The following is a 24,528-nucleotide window of genomic DNA, read 5'->3' as shown; positions in this document are numbered from 1 at the left end:
AAACTGGACCAATTAAAATTTTCTACGCTTAACGTATTTAAAAAAAAACATTTTTTTCCCTTTGTTGATCGACGGCTGCCCGTCTGGATCTGCTGTACCCTAATTGTCCTGCACCCAATAGTGCAACCTGTTTGCAACGTTTCTTGCTGTAGCTACTGCTCCTTCTAATGGTTACACGTCGAGTTCGTTTGTAACTTAATGTCCCACAGGTTTTATGGTTCTTACAATGGGCTAAAGCGAATAAATGAAAAGATTAATGGACGCGAGTTCATTCATAACAAGCTTCCCATGAACAGATAGTGCGTCTCCAGACCATCCCTTCGGTGTGATTTATGGCGATCATGTAGGTTCAGTACAATAGAGTTTTTTTGCACATATTTCCAAAAGCACAGATTGGAGCCGACGTGCACCAATGAATGCATCAACATCTGGTCTTGTGTTTTCCTGGCCGTTTTTTAAAACTATTTTGACTATTAAATGCGATTTTTGCAATCCAGGTAAGTACAAAACAATGCAGTTGTTCTATTAAGCACAACAATTCATTCATAAATAGCGCGACAGAATTACAGCGTGTATTTTGCTTGCGCTCTAGTCAGTAGTCTACTCTGTATAAATACAAGCCATTGCTGTAGTTATATACCCATTTGAATTTTGACAGGCTTCTTGTTTAAATGCTTTCAAAATGAATATGATTCTTTTTTTTTGTTGAAAAAAACATACACAGTAACTGCAAAAGCCATGTTGTGGAGTGAAAAGCAATACTGTTTATATTCGGAATGGATACCGGGCAACTGAAGATAGACTGCAGTCAATCATTTCCCTCTTTGCGTCAATGTAACTTGGCTTACTAAAAAGTCTGTGTGTGTGTACAGAGGTAGAAAATCGGGTGAATTGTGTAAACAAGAGCCTGACATCACGGTGGAGACCCTACAATCCCAACACCCCCCCCCCCCCCACCTCTTAATGACTAAAACATTATCCATATATTTTCTGTACCAGATAGTTGTTTAAAATATACCCTTACCTGCTAAAGTATTTGTGTGTAAGTCATTCCATAAAACTCAGCTCTGTTCAGCAACATTCTTGATCGAAACATTTTCTTATAGGGGGAGGGGGTGCATTTCTTTTGTTTCCCTTCCTTGTTTATTTTAGGATGTATTAGGTTGTGGTCCGCCGACGAGGTATTGCATCATGGAAAAAATAGCTTGTGTCTCGATTTCTCCATTTAAAGACAAAAGCTGGGTGTCTGCACTAACAGTCTGGAGTAGGAGTGCTGTGAAGAGAGTGGAGGCTTTAATCTAAACAAGATATTGTTGATGGCGAGCGGATGGGGATTATCAAACTGTCTTCTGCCGGAGTCTCAGTAGCATCCAAGCATTTGGCAGTGGCGCCGTGTTATGTGACAGGTGTAGCGTTTCTCTTTGTTTTCCTCTTCACCTCTTTGAGCCAGGTAAAGCATGCATACATGCAAATGCCGTAGGGATCCCTAACAATATGAGGAATCTGCGTTGTTCAGTCAAGAGATGATGTGCCACAACTCCCAGCGGTGGAACAGAAATCAAGCAGAATTAACGGTATCATGTGCAATTGTGTTTTATTTGCATTTTTAAAATAGGGTGCCTATTGTTTAGTTACTTGACAGTGTACAACACATTGAGCTCAAATACGATGCCATGCAATGTTAGGAAATGACAGCCACTAGCAAAAGGATTGAAGATTTTATTTAAAAGGTGCGCATGCCTAGAATACGGTTCAAACAGAACTGAAATCATCTGGGCATGCTTGTCAAAGTTAAAATGTTATTGTGTGACTAGCTCTGTTACTGGATGGGCCATAGGGCAGGTAGATTAAATGCGCACTTCAATCATGTTTGGGCCACTAAGCTGATATTCAGACAGGTTATTTCGAGAGGCCTTCTAATTATGTATTTTATTGCTTACTAAATTCCGGATGCAGGTTAATCACTACATGAGTAAACTGTAGAGAAACAATTTGAAATTGTAAAGGGCTTACAATTGTATTTCTTCTCGTCATTTCTCTCCGAAAATGTTTCAGATTCGAAGGTGATGTTTACTTGTGTAAGATTATCACAAGGTGCAATTATTATTGGTTTTAGTACTGCAAAGGCCGCAAGTGGGAGCCTGGGGCACATGCATACCTGCGGACAGCACATAACAGGCACACACATAGACATATAAAAATAGATTTATATACCTATATCGTTCGTAAACGAGGTTCTTTCTTTGTGTGAGGGCATTAAGATGGGTGCGTGGAGGCCAGTCCATAGTCATAATGCCATAGCGAGGATCTGTTGGTGAGCGCGCTATTTATGAATTCACGGGAATGAATATTTAATAAATTAAGGGGAAATCAGAAAACAGGGTTTTTGCATATGGCCGGGGAGGTGGGGGGGTAGGGGGCTAGGGACAAACCGAAGTTAAGTGCCTTGAGTTGCTACAGATCCAGATTTACATGAATTCGGAAACAAAATGTGCACCGGCAGAATCTGGAAGTTTGTGAAATGGGAATGAGAGGTATTTGCTCACGGTTTGAACTTTGACAGCCAGCCATATTCGCGTGACAAAGAAAAAACGCAGTCATTTTCCCTGCGAAACCCGCCCTGTGATTTATTACCTCGCTGCTTGTTGCGAGGCAAGGCGGATGCTTGTTTCTACCGCTGGGAGAGAAGGGGTGCGGGGAGCGGGGGTGGGGTAGAGAAGGAAAATCTATTAAAGGCCCCGGATGCTCAAGTATCCGTAGAATAAACAATCAGTATTTTAAACATCTTCAGTCATGTTGTTTGGACTGATGAGTTTAAGGGGAAGGGGAATGGCAAGTTTATTTAAAGAATGGTCTTCTATGGGCTTTCGAAAAGACCCTTTAACAGTCTGCCTGGTATTTAATGTCCTGCGGTGAAATAAGCACATTTTCCCCTTTGATCACATTCAAGATTTATGTCACATTGGAGCCGGTGCTTTTACCATGATTCTTGCAAATTACAGTGATGATTATCTACTCGTCCTGCATATTTTAGTAGACACAGAACCCTGATTTACTTTATAAATGATTATATTCACTGCATCCTTTCGTACTTGGCATCATACTGGGAGCCTAGTATTAGGGACACAGCAACAGGAGGAGGCCTTTTAGTCCCTCGAGTCTATCCCTCTATTCAGTGACACCATGGCTGATCTGTGACCTAACTCCATAAACCCGCCTTTGCCTCAGGACCCTTAGTACCTTTGCTTAACAACATTTATCAATCACAGTTTTAAAATTAACAATGGATTGCCGAAGAGAGTTCCAAATCTCTATCACCCTTTGCATGTAGAAGTTTTTCCTAATTACACTCCTGAAAGGTCTGGGCTAATCATTTGGTTCTAACAAACATGGCAGACTTAAAATGCAATTTATAGACACTGTACAAATATATTTCTACACAATTCCCAGGTTGAAATGGGAAAGTTTCACACTGAGACCATCAGCTCATCTGCCTATCTATCCTCTGACTCTTTAGGTTGAGAAATGCGTTTCACAGTAGCATTTAAATGTGCCAGAAACAGTGGGCGAGTTGTTATTACAGCCTGCTAGAAGCTCAACTGTTTGGGAAAAGTGCAGTGCTCTATTAGAATTAAAGTAGGCCTCTAAAAGCCCATTACAATGGCTACAGTAAACACACGAAGTTTCCTGTCCTCTGACGCCTGTTTCGCCACTAGCTTTCTTTCAAAGCAGGTATAAATTTAGCAGGCTGCCTGGCCGCAATTGTCGATTGTGTTATCTGCAGCCACGCAATCTTATTTTCTGTTTTTGAAAGGGGAGCGTTTATAGGTCGCTTAAACTGCTCTCGCTTCAAACCCCTTCCCTTCCCAGCGCCTGTGGAGGGTCTCCGCAATCTGCGACCATTTCGACAGTTGCTGCCGAACGGAAAGTCAGCCCCGATAGTGTCAGATTCTATCGGCCGACACTGCCGGCTCTGTTTGCTCTCGGAATTTTAATTGAAATAGATGGGTGCCTTTCACTTGATAAGGTATTAATAAACCAGAGGTTATCGACTTTAAAAGACAAGTACAAACGATAGAGATTGTATAAAAGCGATACACCTCTCATTTGCTGTGATAATGATTGAAGAAACATAAACCTGTGCAACCATTTATCTTTTTTAAAAAAAACTCTATTTAATATTTATCAAAGTCACCGGCAGTAAACTTAATCTTGGAACCGACTCCACAATTGTACTCAGTTGTTAGATTGCTAAAGTAGCATTTATTTAATAGCTTCTACGGGTTATAATTTGACAATGATACTGTCAGCTATCGAACCCATGACCTTACTAAATGTTAATTTAAAAGGAGGCTTGAGGAACAGATAGTGGCAGAGCAATATAAGTTGTTGGCTGTGAAAATCTCTACTCGTGAAGGACTATTACTTATATCGGATAATTTTTTTTGCATCAGTACGAATTAATGAATAGCAGGATATCGAATATTTTAAACCAACTTTACGTAGGTGGAACTTAGTTACAGTCATCTAAGAACAATGTGGCAGCAAAAAAAAAAGCCCCTATTAATTCCAAATAAATGTTGGAAGTATCCCGCCATTTGTATTTAGGATGCTTTATAAATCGGTATAATTTTCCAGGGGAGGCAGACAATTCTGGGGTTGTTAAAATACAGTTTGATGTTGCAATAGGAAACGTCCATTTATAAACACGGATCTTTGAAACAGCGATGGGCTGAATGGTCGCTGACTTTTTACGCTCCAAGTGGTGGCACTCTCTATTCTTGTCTCTTGTTTAAATCCCTGTCCAAAGGGTTTTTTTTCTGTGTGTGGTGCCGTAGAACTAAAAATTCGGGTACGGTTTCGAACGGGCCAGTACAGAACCAGAATTCCCGGGTAATCCCAACACGCGGAGTCGGCGGATGTTCGACGGGCGTCGGGAAATGAGTCATGCACTAGGTTACCAAAGTAACTTTTAAATATGTTTATAACTTGAAGACTGAAACGAAAGCGGCAACAATCAAATTGATTGCATTACAGGTTCATTTAAAGTGAGATCTGAGAAAGAGATAAGGGTGGGGGGGGAGGGGGGCAATGTAATTTTTTTTTGCACCACTTCCAATTCAGCTGCTGGAATTAACAAGATAGATGTGCATCCAGCCGGATTGCTCTCTTCAAACAGTCATGATTAAATTGTATTTCATAGTAAGATAGGAGCATTTAACTAAGTTAAAGCGCAATCAAATCATTGCTTTCCACTCATTCATTTATAAAGCGAACGATAGAAAGGCCGTTGTAATAACATGAATCCTGCTCAGATGTCCTACCATGTACTTTGTCACGTTTTAATAGTGGACGATGCACAATTGCACGGCGGGTGAAATAGTTTTTCATCACTTCTTTAAATGATATGACCAAAAATGCAGCCATGAAAACCCATCAAATATCCCCCCCCCACCCCCCCTCCTCCCCTCCCATTGCAAGCGTCTCAGTTAAAGGGAGCTTCGTTCAGTATTCTTCGAACACAGCAACGCTTTAGGAAGTGTTACTGCCTCAAAAAACGAACATTATATTATGTACATTCAATTAAACGCGAATTCAATTAAAATGCATCGCGGGGTGAGGCGACTCTGGCTTCGCTGGGAGCCGGTCCGAAATTTGAGGTTATAACTCCCAGCTCTGTAAAAGAAATGGGAGGAGTGGGGGTGGGGGGGTGGGTAGAGAGAGGCAGAGTATGAGAGCAAAGTAGTCAATTCGTCACTCCCGATACCTGTACAGTTTGCGGTTTGGCGCAGGACAGGCCCATAGTTAACATCACTATTATATAAGGAAATTATGTAAGGAAATCACAAATAAGGAAATCACAGGCCAAAACAACAAAAACGAATGAAGCACTGACAACGCCGAGCTTAAAAGAACGGAACTATTTTTAATTATTGGGGAAAATAGAAATTAACGATTCTAATATTAATCAAATCGTATTATTAATCTAGTCTCCAAATTACGTGCTCCTTAAATTGTCCATTTCCATAATTCCACTTTTTCTCTTTATTATCATGAGCCGCAGAATCAAATTGATCTTTGATTCCCAGCGCTTAAAGGAATCGCTATAAACGTTAACAAATCAATGCATTCACTGACACATCTTCCTTCTAGATGCAGTTCGTGGGTTTGAAGTAATTAGTTATGTTGCGTTAGCTGCTCTTGAGAGAAACTCATTGACAAAATAACTGAACTGATCCTTAACTTAAACAGCGTTTAACCAAATCGTCTACTTTGGACGTGAGCGGAGAGCGCGTCGGTTTGAGAATTAAAAGAAAACGCTTCGATCAGGTTCCATGCAAACTAACTGCAGCGATGGGATAAAGACCTTCGCTCAATAAATTCGCACTTAACTTCTGTTTCATAAAAACCCAAAGCCACGCGCCGCGAAACAGCTCTTCCAATCGCCAGACCGCCGATAACTGCAGCAATCTGCATCTAATTTCGGCTCACTCTAGACTCAGAGGAGAGGGGTGAGTTTCGACTGCAAAGCGAAAGCCGGAGAAAATACAGATGTGTTTCGGAGATTTGTTTTGGAATTTCACTGAGGCGGGGAGGATAAGAAACATCAACACTTCAACAAAAGTAAAAATAGGCGGTTATTGCAGTGCTGCACAGGCCAGCGTGTTTTGTCACAAAATATCCGGGCTCTGTTTCAATGCTATTTTAGTTTAGATATGCATGTCGTTCCTTACCTATTTATAAATGGACATTAAATACAAGTGGAGAGGAGAAAAAGCATCAATGGTAAACCAGGTAGTAGCAATGCTATCTGCAATTAATATTTCATATCTTTACGACACCGCCATGGTTCAAAGGAACGAGGCGAATTGAGCAGTTTGTTGGGTTAGATAACACTTTCTGTAGTTGAAAAGACAGGCGGAATGAAAACAAGTCTGTGAACTAGGATGGTGGCTGTGGTTATGAATGTTGTGGACCGAATGGTTTATATAGTGGGTGTTTTACACGACACCGCCTTAGTCTTATTTGAAAACGGAACTTTTATTGAACTATGATAGCACACCGTTGATTCTAGCTGTATTCAAGCATTTACACTTCCACGGATCAGTTTTGTAAATCTCTACTGACCTCAACGAAGCTTTTGATACGAGAGAACCTTTGTTAAAATCCCCAAGTAAAGTATTGAAGAAAAAAAGCGTATAAGCCGCAAAAACTGAGGATTGCCGTAATTACGTAATATGGCCGCGAGCCCCCACACCGCCACCATTTTTACCAGCCCCACCCGTGACCCCAATAGGCTTGAATGCAATCCAATAGCAAAGCTGTATCTTTCAACCTGCACAGAATACAATTATTTCTCGGAGTTAATTCCACAATTATTTTGAGACACCTGAACATGTCTCACGAAATCCACCTCGGCGCAGCATGTTTTAAATCTAGATTTTTTTTGGGGGGGGGCGGTGTTGGTGTCCTGTACAATTGCACTCCACCAACCCGTTGGTGCATCGGCCATTTCCGTAAATTAAACAGTCGAGCGGCTTCCTTCTCTGTGGTAAGGTTATCGGGAGGAAACACCGATAAACGGAAAAGTAAAGTCGGAGGGGACTATTTTTCCGAAGGTCTCGAGGCACGTTCTTTTCTGATTACATGTGTGCATGTCACAGTTCCACTGTTTGAGGCGTTTGTGCTAAATTCTCCAAAGTGTTGGACGACTTAACTGAGCTAAAATCTTATATAAACGTCCCTTGTATCACTGTCCTGCCCTGAAGTTATGAACTGTTTAACTCGCATGAGGCCTAATGATCAAAGGCCAACCCACAGGGGCGGAAATAAGTTTGCATAAGTGACACATTCCTTATTGCTGCTTATTTCTAGATTTGAAGAAGGATTTAAAATGCACAAAAAGATATTCAGTGACCGACAATGAAAAAAAGGTAACGCCGCCTCTGTTCATTCCCAATGATCTCTGATATGGCCCAGTGTTGATGTGTGTAGTTTCGGAGTATTTCACATATTCTGCTTTGTTAGCAGCAGCTACAAGGGTTTATTATTATGCTTCATTGTGATGTCTGCAAGATATGTTATTATACCACTGATTCTGAACTTGCATTGCGATTGAAGTAACAATAATCAATTAAATGGGGGGGGGGGGGGATAGAATAATATGTCCACTCAGGATTACATTAATCTCCGGGTTCGTATGAACTAACATTGAAGGTAGAATAAAAGGACGTTCCTCCACTGTTAAATTACACCTTGACAGAATAAATGTTAGAAAGCCACATGGTTTGGTGCTTTACATCTCCGACTTTTTTCCCCCTCTATAAGCATTAATCACAGGAATGTTCACTATTCACGCTCAATAGTTATTTTTGATATTTTATTCAAATACTGCCTTTTAGAGATTATGTTTTGTATGCAATTTACACTACTTAGCTAATAGCAGAAATTAGGATAGTTTAAAGGATTTATCACCTAGTTTATTAGCACAATTTTAAGGAAACTTTGGATTTACTAAAATGTACTGTTTGGTTTAATTATATCGTTTTTTTATATAAATGCAGCCCAAACTGTGCAACATCGGTAATATCAAAGCAAAGACTAAAAAAAATTAATTTCGAATTGCTTTCTGCATTAGTTCACCCGGAATAAACCATGCCCAATTTCCGCCTGCTGGCGGGAGCGCGCGCGCTTCTTCTGCCCAGGGATCGCCCGGAGAATCACGTGACACGCGGTGGGGCGGGGGGGGGGTGGGGGAGGGGTAGGGTAGTTGTGGTGGTGGGGGTTGGGGAGTGGGGGGGGGGGAGCGGTTAGCCAATCGGCGGCCGGGTAACAACTCGGCGCGCTTTCCTCCTCCCCGCCCCCCTCCCTGCCCTCATTTGCATCTTCGGTGCTGGTGAGCCAATGACGTCTGCAGGCTCCGCCCTCTCCCCTATTGTGACGTCACCCGCTTCTTGGGGTGGCCGAACAGCAACAAAACTGGACTCTGCAAATTCTGCCCAGTTTGCAACCCATTGGCTGCGGCAAAAAAAATCCCACCTAATCCACTGTCCTTACATGTCAGTTTTACAAGGGAGGGAAAAAAAAATTGTGCAATTAAGGGGAGTTTGAGATCTTTTGTTTTCGGTTGCAATTTAGGTGGAAAAAAAAGCGTGCTGGATTTTATTTCGCGAGAGGGAGATTAAACTGGCGGATTTATAATTGATTTCCTCGCATCTTGCCCGATGATGCTGCCAAGTCCGGTCACATCGACGCCATTCTCGGTCAAAGACATTCTGAACCTGGAACAGCAAACGCACCAGCAAGTGGCCCATCATTTGCAGCAGAATTTACCGTCCCAGTTTCAGCCGCCGCCTTCCTGCATGCACGCTGCGGGGGAAGCGTCCAGCTTCTCGGATGGGGAGGAGAAAATACCCTTTCTGAACTCTCTGTCGGTGCAAGACAGCCGGGGGGACGTGAGCCTTTCCCCCGAGCTCTACGTCCACGCAGCGTTGAGGAGCCCGTGCGAAACCAAATTAGAGGAGGAGATCCTACGGGATGAGGGCAAGAGTAAGTGGCTGATTCGCGTAGATTTTGTGCAAGAAATTAGCTGCAGCACCAAATGCTGTTAACCCGAATGCGTTAAACTTCAAACCTGCAGAACTGAAATGCAATTGTTTTTTAAACGGGTTTTTTTTTTGCAAAGGCGGCGTTGTTTTGCTTTTCAACTCGAATCTAAAGTCTTTTAATTTTGATTTCGCCGGTGGATATGATCAGCCAGTTACCATTCACCCACCTCCCACCTCCTCCCCAATCCCCAATCCCCAGTAATTGTTTGAAAATGAAAGGAAAATCACACAGCGTTCCAAACCACTTAAAAAAAATTATTTTCGGGGATATTTGGAGATAAAATGCATTCTTAAGACTTGCGTAAGATTTCATTAATCCGAAAGGGTGTATTTTTTAAAAAAATACTTCCTAATGATCGGTTCTTATACAGAAAACACAGGAGGCCCACATTTCAATTCAGAGACAGTAATTTAGCCACACAATATAAACACAGCCCCTAGATATTTCCAGCAGTTGCAACCCGGATCCTTGAACCAGTTATTAGGACTGTAAAACGTTCTCGCTTCCTTTACTGTAATGTCCATGTATAGGTTGTTTTGCACTCGACAGCGTGTTCGTGCTAGCATGTAAACTATTCAGACAAGCTCTAGAAGCATGTATCCCATTTTAGGCCTATGTATAAGTTGAACACTGACAACAATTGCAGAAAAAAGTTACTATTTCGGACAGTTAAAGAAACGCTTATTGTACAATGGTGTGTGTTTGTATGGTCGTACACCTCAAACAGGCCGTGTTAAAAGCTCTGGTGAGACTCTTCAGAGACTTGGAAGAATGTGGAATTTTAATGCGATTTTTTTTACGTCTACAACCACATTTTAAAAGACAGATCCGGGCAACAGATACATTATTTTTCAAAATTTGCACCAGTCAGAGAGTTAATGCAGATAGTGGTTTTATTTCATTTTAAACAAATTAAGTGAGCGCCCCTGATCTTATTAAGGAATCAAAATACAGCTTAGAAAGGGCGATGTGATAGTTCAGCCTTTAATTTGAATTTAAGACTGTGAAACAATTGAACTGCCTGAGATACCACTTTGGTGGAATTAGGATGAATTTTCTGAATCCCGAATATAGTTACAATCGCCCCTTCAAAGCTCCCTGGTTTAATGTTGATTAAAAGTCCCTCTCGCCAATGACCTCGGATTCATTAATAGCTCACAAGTATACTCCTGGGAGCCGAAATACTATGATTCATTTCATTAGGTTTTTTTTTCTTTAAAGCGCAGGATTATCAGTTATGGCAGGAATTTACGCTCCCTATTGCAGGGTGTAAGTCAAGCGTGCGATTAATGGCTCGGTCATGTTTCTGCAGAGACCTGCACGTTGAAAAAATCTCCAGAAAGCGAGGAAAACAAGGGAGAAGATGGAGAACGACCGAAGCAAAGGCAGAGGAGGAAACCTCGCGTACTTTTCTCACAGGCTCAGGTGTTTGAACTGGAGAGAAGGTTTAAGCAGCAGAGGTACCTGTCTGCCCCCGAGAGGGAGCACCTAGCCAACACCCTCAAACTGACCTCCACCCAAGTCAAGATCTGGTTTCAGAACCGGCGCTACAAGTGCAAGAGGCAGCGGCAGGACAAATCCCTGGAGATCGCAGGCCACCATCACCCGCCTCCGCCTAGGCGGGTGGCGGTCCCCGTGCTGGTCCGAGACGGCAAGCCGTGCATAGCAGGATCCCAGAGTTACAGCAGCCCTTACAGCGTCGGGGCCAATGCTTACGCTTACAACGGCTACCCCGCCTCGTACGGCAGTTACGGCGGGGGCCCGGCCTATAACACAAACTATAGCTGCACCTACACCAGCATCCCGTCCCTGCAGCCTTCGTCCGCGCCCAATGCCTTCATGAACGTGGACCTCAGTAATGTGAACAGCTCAATGCAGTCGCAGTCTCACCAAGGAGCCGGGATGCCTGCATGCCAAGGGACCCTACAGGGCATCAGGGCTTGGTAAGCTGACTTGAGAGGCGGGAGCTTTTGGATGTGTTCAATCGCTCTGAACTTTCTTTTTTTTAAAAAAAAATGTAGTTCATTTGAAAAAGGAAAAGGAGATTTTTAAAAAAAGTTACGATTACGTTTCAAGAACCCCGCTTGGAAAATCCCTATTGATTGCAGATCGGTGGGATGCTATCTTCCAAATATTATCCTCGTTCTCTCCCTTTATATTGTATATTCTTTTCTAACCCATGTAATTTCCAATCCTATATGGCTCGTTTGTATGTTAAGAGTTGGACGAGGAAACGAGGACAAATCGTCTTCCATATCCTGCCTTCCAGAATTGTGTCATCCACCAGTGAACTCAAAAGGGTTACATGAAGAGAACTGAACAGCGGAGATAGGGGAAATGCGAGATTACCAACACACTTCGACGACAGTTGTGTGTGTGGGATTTATTATTTTTTTAAACAGTGTTTTACAGGCTTTAGTGTTCCTCACATCTCCAAGAACGGAGACAAAGACGGCATTACTGGCTGGAGGAAGGACCCTGCGAATAATTAGCATCAAATAAAAAGCGAAAAATTAATATAAATTTTAAAAAAAACCCATCTGGAAATACTCAGCAGGTCAGGCAGCATCTGGAGAGAGAGAGAGAGAGAGAGAGAGGGACGGCTGAGTATTTCCAGCGTTTTCTGGGTTTTTTTTTAAATATTTCATATTTTCAGCATTTTTTTTATTGCTTCCTAGGAATGTTCTGTTAATTCAAAATCGGAGATGTGGGTTATGTTGATAAGTCCAGCAATTATTGCCCGTACCGCGTTGTCCTGAGAAGGGTAGTGGGTCACCTTCTTGAACTGAAGTAGTTTGCCTGACCTAGACCACTTCGGGGTGGGGGGAGGGGGGAGGGGTGGGGGCGGTGGGTGGCAGTTAAGAATCAACCACTCTGGTGTGGGAATGGAGTCACGTACAGGCCAGACAGGCAGGTTAAAAAAAAAACGAGTAAACAATTTGGGATTTTTTTTTTAACGGGTCACTTTTATTCACACCAGCCTTTGTTTTAATTTATTTCTAGATTTTTGTAACCTGAATTCAAATTCTCAAACGGCAGCGGTGGGTTATGAATGAGGTGACCCAGTGCACTTACCCCTGGTCAAATATGGAGGCTGTATTAGTTTTACCCGACCCTCCCGCTGAGCAACTCCGTCCTTGGTGTCACAATTGAAAATCAGGGATTTGCCTAATTCGAAAAAGTCTTTCTGAAGTCATTGTAGCGTTTTCGGTGCCCGCGCTGGTTAAAGGGAAGCGGCCGTGCAGGATTTAAATATTCGAAAACACTATTAAAGCAAAACAACGCGAAAAAATATATATATCAATAGCTGCGAACAGGAACTCCTTTAAGGTGGGGTAGAGAGAGAGAGAGAAAAATATATACATGGAGAATTTTGGCCAAAAAATCCTAATTCTGAAACACCACTCGAAATTATACCCGAGAAGTGTGTTTAAATGTGACCGACAATGTATAAAGTTATGTATATAGCAAAGCCTATTGTTTGTGAAGGATTTCCACACCCCCGCTAGCTTGTATAATACTCTGCTATTCAAAATTGCTGGAATACACTAAGTGGGAGCTAAGAAAAAATAAATATTTGAGGTGCAATATGTTCATTACTGAGTCCCTTGTGGTACTTGCTTTTGGATTCATTATTTTCGATGGGCACCTCTATTAGCGTGAATATAACTTTTCGGTAGAATTGTGAACATTAGCAAAAATACTGTCTCTCTGTGTGTACTTTTTTTAAAAAAAAAATCTTAGTTGTAACATGCCTTTTTTAAAAAAAAATGCTTCCTTGTACGTCCAGCTGGGACTAGTTTAGCATCCGTCTGGACCACTAGTCAGAGCATATCTCTATCTTAAACATTTGTGTCGGCATATTATTTTTTAAAAAGTGCCAATAGAAAAGGCCCGGCAAGTAATTCTGCATCACAATGCATGGATTTGCAGGTTATTAGAGGCCAGGCTGCTCGCATTTTTCCAGTTTTGGTCGTCTGGACGAACGACTCGTGGAAATGAGATGTCAGGTTGGAAGTAAAATTAAGTTTAACTGGGCCGAAAAGCGCTGCCTTCAATTTCTGAGGATACTCATAAAAGTAACAGCTGATAGCAACGAAAGCGTCATTTTTCTTTTAAATTCAAGTATGTTTGAGTGAAAAACACTCCTACTAAAGAAGTCCTTTTTTTTCCTCCCCAAAACGTAAGAAATCCCCCATGAAACTTAGTTCAATATATTTAAAAAAAAACTACAGCAATGAAATGTTTATTCAAACGCTTGTGTTAAACCGCCCAAAAAGCTGCTTTTGTGTGATCGTGTCCTTTTGCTAGACTACCTCGCACAGAGAGGTGGAAAGACCATCTCCTGCCACACTTGACATGAATTGTTCATGTGCCAAGCGCCGTGAAAGAGAAAGTTATTATATAGAAAAAAAAACCTTTTGAGTGGTGTGATTAGAAGCCTTAAGTACAATGAAAGAATTTCCGAGTTCGGCTCCGAGGCATCGACAATGGCTTTTATTAGTTTGGGGAACAAAAGGTGGGTGTCGGAAGGACGGAGGTTTCGCGTAGAAACAAAACCCTAAAGACCCGAGATTGACATTTGTAAATATGCACCCCCCCCCCCCATTAAATGGGCTGATTAATAGAACGATGCCCGAAATCTGTTTGCTTTTTTTCCCGTCCCAATCCCTCCTCCCCATCTTAACCTTTTTTATTTGTCCGCGGTGAAAGGCGCTTGATAAGGGAGGTGGGGGGGGGGTGGTGGGGGGGAGTCTTGCAGCAGCTCGTCGTCTGAAGGCCGAGCGAACATAGGATTCAGCAGGAGGCAGGCTGACCGAAGCAGGCTTATTATTGTCACTAAGTCTGGCAACTTGTGCTGGGACATTTCAGACGGTTGCAAGTCTATTTTCCATTTGTTCCGGCGTTACATTAGAGAGAGTCAAATAAACGACAGGATCGGAGGCGAAATAATATGTGCTTAGTTTGTATTAGGCATGGTAAATTGACACTGATGTATAAATACAGCGCAGAGACATCATTAGCGTTTTTATGACTCTTTTTATTGAAACAATTGGGCTAACGGGGCCCTGCTTTATTGAATACAAACTCTTCGAGTGAGGGAAGAGAGTTCCAGATGTCTTAGACTCCATCGAGTGCAATTAAATCAAGTAAAATTGAAGGGCGAGAGTGAGAAAACAGGGAATGTTATGTCCCTCTCGTGAACTGCCTGCCAAACCTCACAAACAGAGCTCTCAGGTCACAATTACCCGCAGCTCCCCCCACCCCACCCCCGCACAGCGGAGCTGCTGATAACTCACCTCTCTCATCAAGGTAAAACATTCCCTTTGACATCTAAGTTTGCACTTGCAACATTATATCGGGGGGCGGGGGGGGGGGGGGGTGGTGGGGGCGCTCGCCTCGGTATCACAGTATCCTTGCAGTGTAGAAGAAGGCCATTCGGCCCAGCGAGTCCGCACTGGCTCTCTGAAGGAGCATTCCATCTGGTCCCACTCCCCTGCCTTATTTCCGTAACCTTGCACATTCTCTCTCTTTTCAGGTAGTAATCGAACTCCCATTTGAAAACCTCGATCGAACCTGCCTCCACCACCCAATTCAGCAATTGTTCCAGACTCCAGCCACCCTCTGGGTGAAAACATAATCGTCGGTTCTATGTATTGCATTTTAAAAATATCTTCAGAATAAAACTGGTAGGTTTAAAATGGATAAAGTGTGTGTGTGTGTGTGTGTGTGTGTGTGGGCGGGGGGGGGGGTGGGGGCGGGAGGGGGCGGTACTTTCCTGTGGGAGTATATGAATTAGACAGAATGTATAAAATGTAAATTACCCTTAGCCTCTCTTTTTCGGAGAGACCCAGAGTCAGTGAAATGCAAACACACACACACACACACACATCCATCTCACACTCACATTCCACCAGTGCTGCGCACACCGAAATACACAGATAACCTAAGTACAGCAATTATCTCTATTTCTGACACGCACTCGTATGAGGATGGGTATCTTAAGGTGCACACAATCGTGTATACATGATGATTATAAGCACAGGCACTCGTATACGCGCATAAATCAAATGTATGTTCAATCGCAGGCAAACAGAAATCCACAGATAACATCATTCATACACCCAGGAATACAATGGATTCATAGGCAAATACAGACCGAAATAAGTGTCTCAACACACTCGCTGAGACAAACACACACACATACACACTCTCGCCACGCCTGCACAGTGACTCCGCTTAGACGCAGTAACTAGTATTAATTTTGGAGCAAGGTTTGAGTTTAAACACATTGGTCTCTAACACATTGCGTTTCTCAGTTGGGGGGAATAGGGGAGTCAGTTGAAGTCAGGCCGGAAGTATTTTTTAATCCCACAATCGGTAATAATCAGTTGTGTCCACCTCTGGTCATGTGCGAGAGTTTACGATTAGCTTTCAACATCTCTGATCAATACAACGGGCTATGTTTCGGATGTTTGCTCAGGGAACGGTTCCAGAAAACTCCAGCAGTTAATGCTCAAACAGCCCAACTCGATTTCGCTGTAACCTAGGTTATAAAATAAACTGTTACAGTTACTGTTGAGAAACAAAGATCAGAAACCGCCAATGCCTTTCTGCATATTTTAATCTGTGGTCCAGAGTTTTATGAGTTGTAACGTGTTCCAGAGGTTGCAAAATAAAAGTTATTCCCCCACCACCCCTCCCCAGCCCCCCTCCAGCCCCCCAGCAAACTTCTTGCCCCTAGTTTCCTCTTGCGGCGGATCTTTGAAGCAAAATGGGTTTATTCACTGGTCCCCTGTTCTGTAATCAGGAATGAAAATCTTTTGGCTGCCGCATCCTTCCCCCCCCCCCCCCCGAAAGCTTGTTCGGCTGTTGGTTTTATTATACATAAACATGACACGAATTTTTGCCTCGTTTTATTTTCTGTAGTCGGGAGTAGCCCGAAGTTAGGGTCAACATCACATTCTCCAGTGGCTGTTCAAAGCCGTGGAGTGAACGCAATGGGGCTGAGGTTCATTGTTCCTAACGAAATGTTAACCGAACCCACACCACACCACCCCCACTGGAATCCGGGGTGGGGAGGGGGTACAAGCTCTGACGATTTATCCTTTAAGATTTACCTTAAATCTGTATTAATGTCTCGGCGTTGCAGACCACGACTAGAGCATTTTTACCCCCTCAGACAGACAGGAGGTTATTCAGCAACTCCCAAACACGTTGAAAATGAACATGATACCAGGACGGTGGGAGTTAAATCTGGTCTTGCGGCCCATTTTAAAAGGCCGCCATATATTACTGTCATGGGCCTGTTAATGTGTTTAGACACGGCTTGTTTACAGGGAACACTTGTACCGATAATCCTTCAGAGATAAGACAGGTCTATTGCTGTGATTGTGTGCCAGCCAGCCTAATGGACAGATAATTAGCAGCAAACAAAAGGAGGGGTTTTAAATGGTGTCTGTCCAGCGGACGGACCCGCTTTCCTGGCTGCATCTCTACCGGTGAAACATACCTGTATGATCAGGATAAGTGCACGGATAGGAGACCCTGCAATGAATCAAAGCAAATAGAAGAGGCGACAGGGCGGCGATGCCCCCGGACCACTTTAGCCAAGAGCTGGTGAGTGTTTGTAATGGAAGAGTTGCAGATTGGTATCAGCTAAAGTTGAACTAAAAACCTCCTAGTACAACCGTTTTACCTGCTTCTCGCCGCAAAACAACAGATGTGGGCAAATTGAATAGCCAGGGACAGCAAGATGTCAACACCAGCGAGGCCGCCCCTTTCACAACAGGGGTGGGAAGGGATCGGAAATGGAAGTCTACTCATTAAAATTATTATATTCTATGTTTATTTTTATTCATTCACGGGATGTGAGTGTCACTGGCTGGGCCAGCATTTACTGCCCATCCCTAATTGCCCCTTGAGAAGGTGGTGGGTGGTGAGCTGCCTTCTTGAACCGCTGCAGTCCATGTGGTGTAGGTACACCCACAGTGCTGTTAGGGAGGGAGTTCCAGGATTTTGACCCAGCGACAGTGAAGGAACGGCCGATATAGCAAATTACCCAGCGTCTCAGCCATTATGTTCAAAACAGAGGTCGGTAGATTTCTAGATATTAAAGATATCAAGGGATAAGGGGAGTGGGGGGGGGGGGGGGGGGGTGGGGGGAGTTCTGAGGTAAAAGATCAGCCATGAATAGCGGTGTAGACGCGAATATTCCTGCTGCTATTCCCCATGTTCCTACATTATTAAGTGTGAGGGTTAATGTATTCCTATGGCGGAATATCTACCAAATATAATATTCCTTCTTTTTATTCGTTTATGGAATGTGGTTGCTTTGCGCTGTTCAGAGGGCATTTAAGAGTCACATGTAGGCCAGACCAGGTAAAGGCAGCAGATTTCCTTCAATGTACTATAGCAGCTCACATCACCATCATATTTCACCAGCCACTGCGGTGGGATTCAAACCCAGGAGATTCCCCATTACCCTGGGTCTCTGGAATACTAGCCCAATAACAATAGCACTGTGCCACCACCTCCCCCATCTGACGGCACCTACTGTAAGGGGTACTTAACTTCAGGCAATGTGAACTAGCGCACTCCGACTGCTTCAAGGCATCACCACGACTCATTGTCTTTCCAGCAACCATTGGGCAATCCCAAGTCTTTGCCCCTGTATCCGATATCAACCAGGGATCGGTGCAGGCCCGTTTTACGGGACGTTGGACATTGCCTTGGGCGCCGATGAAGAGAGAAAGAGAGAAAAAAAGCACAACAACTTTAAATAATGCAACAGTTCATAGCGAAACTGTTCTCATTAAAGAAAAGGTTTTCGCCAATTCTGAGACAGGCCCATAAACCATTTTGATGAAAGGGTTAAGGAGCGGAAGTAGTCTGATTTTGAGGGGTGCTAAATTATAAAGGGGTTTCTATGAAGTCACTAACGAGGAGCTGATTCCCCCTAGCAGCTTGGTCGGTAACCAGACCACAGGTTTAGGATAATTGAGCTAAACAATTGAGAGGAGGAGGAAATGAGGACTCGCTGTTATCTGGGGTGCAGTCTCTGAGTGAGTAGAGGATCTCGATTCAACATTAAGTTTCGAAAGGGAATTGGCGGAACGCTCAGAATGCAATCATTTCAGGGGCTGTGGGCAAAGAGCAGGGAAATGGAGCTAATTGGCTTGCTGTATCAAACAGACACGATGGGCTGAATGGCCTCCCTCTGTACTGTGCGATTCTATGATTAGGTATGCTTAAATACAAAGAGAGGGAAAGAGGAAAGTGTAGAGGCCAGCAAGGAGAGGGCTTAATGTAATATTTAAGTATCTACAATAATCACACAGTGACCCTGCATCGAGATGGCAAGGCACAATGCGCTGTTTTATATATATATATGCATATATATAATGTTAACGGTTTATGTTGGGAATGCACAGCACTTTGAAAGTGCATTGTAGAAGGTAATCGGATGACAGAAATAAGATGAAAATATTAAAGGGAGGCGCATTTAATCAAACTAGGTTCATGGCGTCAGTTCCAAATGTAGGGACAACAATATTGTATAATCAAGAGCGAAAAGATAGATTTATGTTGGATTACAACTGAAAACTAGCTGACACAAAGTAAAATAAAGTGCTTCCCTAAAAACTAATTCAGCTACATTCGGGTTCAGTGTCTATCCATATCTTTTAAAATACCAGTAGTTAAGGAAAGCTGAAATATAAATACTCCCACATAGCACGTGTATGGGTGTGTGCTAAGGCATCCTTACCGCCCGACCCCGCTGTCTGTAGTTTTGTTCAGAATTTCTTTGCAAAGTCGAATCAACTTCAGTCGCCAACAAACACCCGGGAGAAATGATAGCCCCAGAAAGCTGACAAAGGCCAATATCATTCACGGTGTTCACTCGGTCATTGCTTCTTGATTTCTCCTTTATTCCACATTTTTCAACCTTGGTGTTATACTTTGGGCTTCTCCTGTTCACGCAGCTGCCGCAATAAGAATAGAAATTGAATTAGGCCAGAACAACAGAAATACAATGATAATTAACATGCAACGAGAACATTTCAACACACTGGCCCAAGGAACAGCGATGTATCTGTATACAAGCCTAAACACATTTATGACAACATGTTTCAGATATGAGCAGATGCCTATTGATAACACTTGAGGAACAATTAAAAATACTCCCTGGCCCAACCTTATCCTTTCCCTACATCTAAGTTATACAACACCCAAATCTCTCTTCACCTGGTCCAGTGAAGAAGAAACGACATTTAAGAGCTATCATCAGGACTCAAATGCTTGAACAATTCAATGAATGACTCTTTTGAGGTACCAAGGCTTTCCCTGTTTTGCCTCTCTCTCTGTCCCTCCCCCCTCTCTCGCTCACACACACACATACACAAAAATGCACACATATATCCACCCTCACACAGAAACACACTCATACACAGGCACACGCGTTATATCTCCTTTGAAAAGTTCATCAGCACCAGCCCAGCTAAGAGTATATACGAAGATTAACTAGACCAGCAACTGAATCGATTCAACAGCGGGTGTGGAGGGGTGGTGGTAGTGGGCGGGGGTGTGGTGGGGGGGGGGGGGGTGGTTGTTGTTGGGGGGGAGGTGGTTGGGGGGCGGTGGTGGCCAGTGCAAGAGGAGGACATATCCTACATCTGTAAGTGTTAGGTGGATTTATGTGTATTAGTATCTGATAGGATCTGTATGTATATGTGGTAATGTGCGTGTATGTATGTGTTTGTATGTATCTGCATGTGTGTATGTGCCGTGTATGTATTGAGAGTGAGGGTTAGGGTTTGGTATTTTACCCAGTGCCAACCTCTCATATTCACCGTGTAAACGCAGCTCATGGCAAAACTTATATTCTGATTTACATTTAAGAATATAATTGTTCCCTCTCCCCAGTGACCTACTAAAGAAGATACACTGCACATTCTCTCCCACTCCCCAGCCCCCGGGTTATCCCCTGCTACATCAACACAGCTGCACAAAATAAAAAACACACCATAAAATTGCAGCTTTCATTCCCCTGACTGTGAATTATCAAAGTATTTCTAATCACTTCATTGTTGCCGGGATGGATTAAACTGTAATCAGTAATTATGTTGCATAGTCTGGCTACAAACAATTATGGGATGGGAAGCGGGTCGGTGTCGGCGAGAATGCAAGATGGGAATTTTCCAGTGTTACAGAGGATGGAAAATGTCAGTTGCCATGGTAATAAAATTGATCTCACATAACACTCACCCACACAACAACCAAAAAGAAAAAAACCCCAGATGTAAAACATATTGTCTAAACGGTTCTCAGAAACAGCAACAAGAATCGCGGAGACATGAATCTGCGTAATTCCGGATCGAGCGGACCCGTCCTCCGACAGTCGCTTGGCGGCCTGTCCACTTTCTCGGTGCGTTTGGAATCCGACCCTTCCCACCCCTTTCAGGTCACTTAGGCGGCCGGTGAAGCTGCTCGTTCGCGCCCTGCTTCCGGCCAGAGTGCGGGGTTAGCGGCGGCTGTTTGATCGGTTACGGCACATGCAGCTCTCATCCCTGCTCCAAGTGAGCGGCCGGCTGACCCCCCTTTTGTTAGGACCGCGGCTTTTGCCGCTCCTGGAGTTCTGAGGAAGGGGGCGGCTCTGCGATTACATAATTCCGCCGCTCTTGACACGAAAACACTGCACTGACCTCAACTCACCCGGGCCTGGAGAGGCGCAGTGACGGGTAAGGAACCGTCAGAAATCTCCTCCACTCTCTTAATAATTTCTCTCTCTCGTCTGTGTTCGCACGCCTCTGCACCTCCCTTTCCATCTCACCGCTGTTCCCCCCCTCTCTCTCTCTCTCTACTTGTCTGTCCCTCTCTGTATGTGCATATGTGTGTGTGTGTGTGTGTGTCTCTGCCTGTTTTTGTCTCTACTTGTCTCTCTCCGCTAGTCTCTTGCTCTTTCCTCCTCTGTCCGCCTCTCTTCCCAAATGCTGGTATTTTATACGGTTCTCCCCCTTCATTTATCAGTCTTTGCCCCCGAGTCGGTCTCTCCCCCAACGCCTCTTGTCATTAATATCTGACCCTTTGCCTTGCTACTTGCATCGTTTCCGTGGATCGTACTTGTCTTTTTTTCCCCATTTCTCTCTGCACTCTGACACGCCTGTCCGCCCCTGTAGCTCTTTCCCCCTTTTATTACTCCCTAAATCCAAGTTCCCAAATCTCTGTGTCTAAGCTCCCTTCACATTCTGAATTTTGAAGGTTTGATTTCATGTTGAATGTATAAGAACAAATAAAATATTTACAACGATGCGCCGCCCCCACCCTTCTTAGGCTTAACTGTACGCAATACGGAATAAAAACAGAAAAATGCTGGGAAATCTCAGCGGGTCCGGCAGCGGCTGTGGAGGGAGCATCAGAGTTAACGTTTCGAGTCCGTATGACTCTGGTCTTCCAGAGTTGTATGTAATACGTCACCTCACGGGATTTATTTTTAGCTGTTGTTTGGTTCCGCGACACTAATTATACTCTCGAATCTATACAAGCCCGGGCTGAAGGTTTGGGCGACTGTAAGTACACTTAATCCAGCTGCTGTCAAAACTTAATCCACATTTTATAAACGTAATTCTATGTGATGAGCCTCCCCAACAAGTAACTTCACTGATGTCAAGGACTTGGTTGTAAATTCGTCATCTTGTAAGCTTTCTATGAACTCTCTGGCCAACAATATCTTAGAATAGAAGGCTTGACGTTCGGTTAACGCGCACATCAAAGAGGCAAGGGGGTGAACTCACGTGTAAGGCGGCGAGGAATAACTCGCATTAAACTTGCTCAACCACAAGTTCAACGTCCCGGAGTTTTAAGCCAAACAGCAGCTCCAACGCTTTCAAACATTCAAATCCATTTTTTTTTAATATAAATGAGCGACCGCCGGTCATGCAAAGATGCAAATTTTAAGTTGCGATTGTTTTATTTGGGCCTAAAGGGTATTTAAAAAAAAATCTGGAAACAGGTTAGTAAACCTATTTTTGAAAATGCAGACAATTCATCATACTGCAGTTCCATTCAACTACTGTTCTTCCTAAGACCACGAGATGGCGCGCTTTCCTAATGTATGAGGCTAAACGAGAAATCCAAGTGTTTGCTGCCTGTGTTTTGAATTAAAATGCTCGATCTTAATAGAGGATTCCAAGTTAAAACACACATACCACGAATGCACCTTCACATATTTTGTCCTTGCATAAGGCTTCAGTGTAGCAATCTCACTTCTGAGCCAATACATTGTGGGTTTGACTCCCACTCCGGGGACTTGGGAGCATAATAGAGTTTGACATGTTTGTGCTGCACTGCGGGAGCTGCTGTCTTTCAGAGAGCGGAGAATAAACTTGGGACGCTGTCCACTCAGGTGGCCCTGAAAGGATCCCGCAGTGACTTCACCAGACGGTAGGTAGCCCGACCAACCTTTATGCCTCTACAAGCAAACGCCACCAAAAGTAGTAATCCGAAAGCGGAACACAACGAATGCTGGAAATCTGAAATACAAGCAGATAATGTCTAAAACAAAAAAAAAATCTGTGGAGAGAGAAATAGAGTTCATGTTTCAGGTCAATGACCTTGTGTCAGCTCTGTTTCTATTTCACTCCAAACTGCTTGTCTGGTCAGCTCAGCCCGAGAGTGTGGTGGAAGCAGGTTCAATCGAAGCATTCTAAAAGGAATTAGTCCGTTATCTCAAAGGAAGAACGTGCACGATTTTATTCCTTTATTTATTCCCCCCGGGATGTGGGCATCACTGGCAAGGCCAGCGTTTGTTGCCCATCCCTAATTGCTCTTGAACTGAATGGCTTGCTCGGCCATTTATGGAGGGCAGCTAAGAGTCGACCACATTGCTGTGGGTCTGGAGTCACATGTAGGCCAGACCAGGTAAGGACGGCAGATTTCCTTCTCCTAAAGGAAATTAGCGAACCAGATGTTTTTTTTTTACAACAATTGATGATGGTTGCCATGGTCACCGTTACTGAGGCTAGCTTTATATTCCAGATTTATTAATTGAATTTAAATTCCACCAGCCGCCCCGGTGGGACTTGAGTCCATGTGTATGGGGAGGTGATGTCCTAGTGGTATTGTCGCTGGACTAGTAATCCAAAGGCGCAGGTAATGCTCTGGGTTCGAATCCTGTCGCAGCAGAGGGTGGAATTTTAATTCAATAAACATCTGGAATTAAAAGTCTAATGATGTCCATGAAACCATTGTCGATTGTTGTAAAATCTGGTTCACTTACATCCTTTAGGGAAGGAAATCTGCCGTCCTTACCTGGTCTGGCCCACATGTGACTCCAGACCCATAATAATGTGGCTGGCTCTTAAAATGCCCTCTAAACAAGGGCAATTAGGGATGGGCAATAAATGCTGGCCCCAGCCAGCGACGCCCTCTTCCCATGAATAAATTTTTTTTAAAAAGTCCCCAGAGCGTAAAGGTAATTTGCATTGATGTCGTGAATCGGGAAGTTGTGTGTCCATGTATCCCGGGAGAGACTGATGCACAGGGTTACGGGGAGAAGGCGGGTGAGTTGCTCATTCGAAGAGCCGGAGCAGACACGATGGGCCGAAAGGCTGCCGTCTACAAGGTTAGGATTTGGGGGTTTATGGGATCTACTGCTCTGTACATGGGCAACATGTTTTCCTGCATCTCAACTGCTCTTCAAAAGAGTAATTAATTGGCTGCGCAGCTTGCTAAGTAAACACTAGTCCTTTCCTCAATTTGTCAAAAAATGTCCTTTCAGACGTTATTAACCTCCTACTGTTCCGCAATTGTGGGCGCTTAACTTGTAAAATGATCTTTTGTAAAACACAATAACAGTCTCTTAAAGTACACTTCCCTAATTCAAGTCTCTTAAACACTCTTACTGGACATTTCTTCATA

General features: G+C 43.6%; 1 protein-coding gene and 1 long non-coding RNA gene across 5 annotated transcripts in view; one reads left to right on the top strand and one right to left on the bottom strand.

Annotated features, from left to right (window-relative positions):
- Positions 1 to 1,104, bottom strand: part of LOC121290106 — a 33,336-nt gene extending 32,232 nt beyond the window's left edge. For both annotated transcript variants that reach the window (XR_005945705.1, XR_005945706.1), the window contains exon 1: positions 1,025 to 1,104. This is a non-coding gene — a long non-coding RNA (uncharacterized LOC121290106). The remainder of the gene's footprint in view (positions 1 to 1,024) is intronic.
- A 156-nt stretch (positions 1,105 to 1,260) lies between these two features.
- nkx2.3 (NK2 homeobox 3) lies at positions 1,261 to 15,310 on the top strand. 3 transcript variants are annotated; one of them, XM_041210319.1, is made up of 5 exons: positions 1,261 to 1,574; positions 7,876 to 7,934; positions 9,139 to 9,549; positions 10,922 to 11,552; positions 15,149 to 15,310. In XM_041210319.1, the coding sequence occupies exons 3-5, from the start codon at positions 9,225 to 9,227 to the stop codon at positions 15,150 to 15,152; spliced, it is 960 nt and encodes a 319-aa protein (XP_041066253.1). In that variant the 5' UTR covers positions 1,261 to 1,574; positions 7,876 to 7,934; positions 9,139 to 9,224; the 3' UTR covers positions 15,153 to 15,310. The 3 variants fall into 3 exon arrangements, with proteins under 3 accessions (XP_041066253.1, XP_041066255.1, XP_041066254.1); XM_041210321.1 differs by lacking the exon at positions 7,876 to 7,934 and having other exon boundaries at positions 1,261 to 1,450; XM_041210320.1 differs by lacking the exon at positions 7,876 to 7,934.
- The last annotated feature ends 9,218 nt before the right edge of the window (positions 15,311 to 24,528 follow it).

The sequence above is a fragment of the Carcharodon carcharias genome, chromosome 17, assembly GCF_017639515.1.
Source record: "Carcharodon carcharias isolate sCarCar2 chromosome 17, sCarCar2.pri, whole genome shotgun sequence".
In the NCBI taxonomy this organism is placed as follows: Eukaryota; Metazoa; Chordata; class Chondrichthyes; order Lamniformes; family Lamnidae; genus Carcharodon; species Carcharodon carcharias.
Note: the sequence above shows the minus strand (reverse complement) of the source record. Positions and strands in the feature narration are given on the sequence as shown.

Bases quoted from the DNA above. Each gene is read 5' to 3' on its own strand.
- nkx2.3 (XM_041210321.1), top strand. From the start codon at position 9,225: ATGATGCTGCCAAGTCCGGTCACATCGACGCCATTCTCGGTCAAAGAC. The intron at 9,550-10,921 runs GTAAGTGGCTGA...ATGTTTCTGCAG, and splicing joins CCTACGGGATGAGGGCAAGA to AGACCTGCACGTTGAAAAAA.